Here is a 5,335-nt window from a genome sequence, read left to right on the forward strand (position 1 = left end):
ACAATATTTTAAAAATATTGAATATCTTATCAACAAGTGCTATTACAACCCCCTAGGGTCTGTGTGGTTATTTGTTGGTTTTATGTTAGTTGTTTCACCACTATTGTAAAGGGCTAGCCCCCTAGTTTTGGCTACTTTTATATCAAAAACAAGTACTATTACAATGCTCTTGAGTGAAATCCTTTCCCTTATTCATCATCCCAACAAGTACAAATTTGATATATATTTTAAAACACATCGTCAAGAACCCATCATAAAGTATGATCCTCATACTAAAAGGATTGCACATGGTTTAATCCACAAACATTTTAATATGGACAATAGAAATCTCATAAACCCATCATAAAGTATGACCCTAATATTAAAAGAATCTCACATAATTTAACCCACAAGCTATAAACAATAGATTTCAAGAGTATGATCCTGATACTAAAAGAATGTCACATAATTTAATCGTGAAACATATTAGTATAGGCAATAGAATTTCAATAGACCTATCATAAACTATGATCTTGATACTAAAAGGATCTTACATTATTTAATCCAAAAACACATTAATATAGACAATAGAAATTTGATAAATCAATCATAAAACATGATACTAAAAGAATATTGCATTTATCTAATCCAAAAATAGATTAATATATACAATGAAAATTTTGATATTATTGATCAAAATAAATGTAATTGTTCCAACTAAAAACTACAAAACAAAAACCAAATCAATCCTCTATCCAACAATACCTTTATCATCATACCATATAGAAGAGATTTGGCAACAATTAAAAAACACCTATACTAACTTTAATCAAACATTAAAAAATAAACTAATAATCATAATAATAATAACCAGCCCGGATATTATCACCTTGAGAACCACTAAAACCCCAAGCTAACCCTGTGCCCTAACAATCTCCTTAGCCCTGGGATGCAAATTAACCAGGAGGCCGTGCTTCATATACATGGTAAGACCAAGCTTGGGCGTAACAGGATGACCTGGCACAACAGAAACCCTAAACCTTGAAATAATGGAAGCCGCAACCCACTTCATCTGAAAATACGCAAAATCCTTCCCCAAGCAGAGCCTAGGGCCGCCATTAAAGGCCGTATATTTATACGCCGACTCGCTCATAAACCGGCCGTCTCGCATCCATCTTTCCGGCCTAAACTCCCGGCAATCCTTCCCCCAAATGCTCTCCATACGACCCATCGCGTAGATCAGATACAAAACCTTCCCGCCGGCTTTCAGAACCGTCCCGTCGGGAAACCGGTCATCGTGGGTCACTTCCTTGTGGTCGACCGGCACGGACGGGTAAAGCCTGAGAGCCTCCGAAACGGCCGCCTGCAAGTAGTTCATCTGCTTCAGGTCGTCGGCAGTGAAATTGACATCTGTTATGTCCACGTCACCCTTGCGGGACCCACGGATAAGGGTCTTTATCTCCATGAGGATCTTTTCCTCCACGTGGGGGTGCCCGTGGAGGAGCCAGAAGAACCACGTCAGCGCAACGGATGACGTGTCGCGGCCAGCTAGGATGAAGTTGATGCAAATGTCGCGGAGAAACTGTTCGGAGTAGTTGTTACCCTGTTCGTCCTGGAGCTGCATGAAAATGGACAGCAGGTCTTTACCGGGGTTCGAACCCGGGTTCGAAGCCAAACCCGAGTTGAGTTCGTTTCGCCGGGATTGAATTACGCCGGCGGCGAATTCGTCGACTCCGTGAAGAGCCGACCGGAGAATTCTTTCTGTCCCGACGTTGAGAAATCGCATGAGCCGCCAGAGCGCCGTCGGCGTGACGAACCGGTAAACCGTCATCTCGGTCGCCTATTCAAATGGGAACATCTATGCAGGGATCAGCACTGTTGGCAAATATTTTAAATTGATTAAAAATGAAAAAATAGTAGTATTTTTATTTTTAAGAGTTTCTATTTAGAGGTGGCTATCTTCATATAGCTCAATTTCGAAAATGGAAAATATAATGGATTTTCACAAATAAAATAGCATTGGTTCTTCACCATCTATATATTTTGTGGTAGAAAACAACAAAAAATCTAGAAAAAAGTTGCTCTACCGAAAAAAGAGTTTTGACTTTTTAAGATCAAAAGTGCATTTTGTCTAGCTGACAACCTTTTGTTTATCCAAAGTTTAGAGTTTATAACTAGGAGATATTTTCTAGAGCCACCCAAATTATGATATTGCTAGGAGGATTCTAGTGTGCAGTTTTTTGAGCGAAACTTATTGACCCATGTTTCATAAGTAGTAGTTCAAGCATCTCTCCTTAGAATGAATGGAACACTTCTCAATCATTGCATACAAGGGATGCTCCTAGAGGTAAAGCACTAGAACTTCCTAGGAGCTCACCACTTCACTATTTAGCATTTGAATTGGAGTAGGATTGGTGACCTCCAAGGAGGTCTTGTGCTTCACCTCTATAAACACCACATGGATACAATGAGTGCTAAGTGTTCCATTCATTCTCATAAGAGGTGGATTCATACAAAATAAAACATGGCTCAATAAGTTCGACTCAAGAGAAAACTACACAGTTCATATCAATTTCGTAGATTCCCAATTACTAATTAATTTTAAAATATTATATGCAACACAATGATGGATCACATAGTGTGATTCCAATTATTACACACATAATAGAGAGTAAGTTTCCACAATCTATAAATTTTTTTGAGTTACTACTTCTAGAATCAGCTACGATCCATTTTTTCTCCTTTTGCCTTCTCTCTTTCATCTTGATGATGGATCACACATGTGACCCAAAATGTTAATGAAAAATCCTTACACAATCTATAAGAAAAGCCGAAGAACATTGAAGAACATTCCACACAATCAAACCAATAAAAACACCAATTAAACTATATGATAGACTCTAAAAAATCTCTTGTTGTTAATAAATAATATGATTTTCTATCCTACATTTAATTAACAATTTATTCCCTAAAAATGCATCCTGCTCTCTACATAGACATTACCTGTTCGAATGCCCGGGCAAACGGGACTTCCGGTAACCCAACCGCCAAACAACCAGGATCGACGCCAAAAGCAATCATACAAACATTGTCGAACGTGAGCCTCAGCAAAATGTCCTGCAAGTCCACGGGCACGCGCCGGTGCGCGGCGTCGTCGAGGATCTTAACCAGCCGGTTGTCGACGAGCTGCTTCAGGGACTCCACAATATGGTCTCTGAAAGTCACGGAATGAAACTCAATACTCGCCGTCTTTCTTTGCCGGCGCCAGAGCTCATCGTCGGCGTTGAAGATTCCGTCGCCGAGAAGATCATGAACAACCGTTCTGAAATACGGGCCTTTCGGAAAATTAGAGAATCTGGTCTTGAGCATGTACTCAATGTTCACCGGATCACAGGTCACGACCACCTGAAGATTACTAAAAGTTGGACCTTTGAACAGAAAAGTCCCGCCGCTTTTTATCACGGCGTCGGAAAACCAGTCATAGAGGTCGCTCAGATGAAGGATTAGTGAAGGCAACATGCCCACAAAAGGCCATGCAGTGATCTGCTGCTGCAGCTTTCTCTGAAGGAAGACATGAAATGCAACAAAACCCACAATGGCGATCAAGAGGTCGAATCCGTTAAGACCCCCAATTGTTTTCACTAAACGAAACATCATTCCCGGCAGTTGCAAAACCCATTTCATCTCCCAATCTTTCTCCGCTCCGTCGAAATGCCCGTTGAGAGAATGAGAAGTTTCTAGTACAGATTCCATGGCTTCCTTGCACAAAACAAGCACCCGGTTGTACTGATTCTTATATGGGTTTTTTCAAATTTTCAAAATGGGGTTTTCCGCAGGGAAAGGCAAGGCTACCGTGTAGGCCACAAATTCAAGTACTGGCGTTGCATTTGGTGAGCTAATGTTTCGGATTGGAAGTTTTGAAGTTGAGAGAAAACATTTTTTTAAAGGCGGGAATTTTACGACAGTCAAAAGTTCCTGTCGTCGTGGGTTTATGAGCTGGTGAAGGTGGATTGAATCTTGTTGGACAGGATGGTGTGCGCCAATGAGCGGAGATTGTCAGTGGAACATGGTAATTGTCGCCAATTACTGAGTGCAAGCTTCAAATATACAACTGGCCCCCGCATGGACTCTGTCCAGCGGAATGCTGCAAGTTTTCTCATAAGTTGCGTTGGACTTGTTCTCGTACTGACGTGAACGGCGGAACGAGAAACATCTATCAAACCAAACTTGTATCTAATGTCAATTGCTTCTCCTCCACATTTGAGTTGGTTTAGGGGAGAGAATTTGTGTTCTCTAAGTTCAAAGTTTTGCAATGTATTATGATATCTATACTAAGATTAGATGGTATAGTTCACTACTATTACAAGACTAAATCTTTTTTAAAGCGTGATTAGGTAGAGTTGTTTCGAAATATCATAAGTTCAAAATTTTGTGATGTATTAGGATATTTATAGTAAATTCAGGTGGTATAGTTTCTTATTATTACAAAGATTAGACTGCTTTTGGTAAAATGTGATTAGGTGAAGTTGTTTCATATTATTATAAGATTTAAAAAGATTTGTAAATTCATTCAATATCAATTTTTTTTTTTCACTTTTCAATTAGTCTAGTGGTAGAGAATTTGTATTTGACAAGTTCAAAATTTTGCAATGTATTATGATATCTATAGTAAGATTAGGTGGGATAGTTCACTACTATTACAAGACTAAACTTTTTTTGTAAAGCGTGATCAGGTGGAATTGTTTCGAATTACCATAAGACCTAAGATAGATAGATAGATAAAATTTTAACATCCACGAGGCTAAAAATAGCCTATGGGACAGCAAGACAACTCAAGCAGACTTAAGTAACAATGTTCGTTGCTTGTCTAGGATGATGATGAGTCCACCCAATTGCTCAATGTACTCTTCGTTGAATAGGTTATGCCAAGAACTGTCACATATAGTGTTCGCAAATTTATCTCTACTACTCTTGTAGGCTTCACATTCTAAAATAAAGTGCTGTTTAGTTTCCACTTTCCCAGAATTGCAGAATCTGCAAATTCTTTCTTCCCAAGCCTCCTTTGGCCTCTTCCAACGTCTAGTCTCACAACGAAGTTGGTGAGAGTTGGTTCTCAGCTGAGCAATAAGAATTTTAGCCCTCCAAGAAATGTTGGCTCCTATGTATGCTTTTTGGAGTTGATCACAAGCGGGGTTGAAATCATTTATATAATATAATTTCTTCCTTTCGATCTCGCTTCTCCAAATTCTCTTGTAGAATTTCTCCATGACAAAGACCTTTATTTCTTTATTATTTGTGGGGCACATATTGAATTGAATATTCCATTTACTCATCCATTTGATGTTTTGTTGCATCC

The 5,335-nt window shown here is 39.1% G+C and overlaps 1 protein-coding gene across 1 annotated transcript; it reads right to left on the reverse strand.

Moving 5' to 3' along the window:
- Positions 1-644: 644 nt before the first annotated feature.
- LOC149562697 (cytochrome P450 86B1-like) lies at positions 645-4,214 on the reverse strand. The gene is made up of 2 exons (XM_089826137.1): positions 2,983-4,214; positions 645-1,819 (listed from the first exon to the last, which is right to left on the reverse strand). The coding sequence occupies exons 1-2, from the start codon at positions 3,730-3,732 to the stop codon at positions 893-895; spliced, it is 1,677 nt and encodes a 558-aa protein (XP_089682263.1). The 5' UTR covers positions 3,733-4,214; the 3' UTR covers positions 645-892.
- Between the last annotated feature and the right edge of the window lie 1,121 nt (positions 4,215-5,335).

Source organism: Cupressus sempervirens, chromosome 4 (assembly GCF_028749045.1).
Source record: "Cupressus sempervirens isolate cs-2001-9-10 chromosome 4, ASM2874904v1, whole genome shotgun sequence".
Lineage (NCBI taxonomy): Eukaryota > Viridiplantae > Streptophyta > Pinopsida > Cupressales > Cupressaceae > Cupressus > Cupressus sempervirens.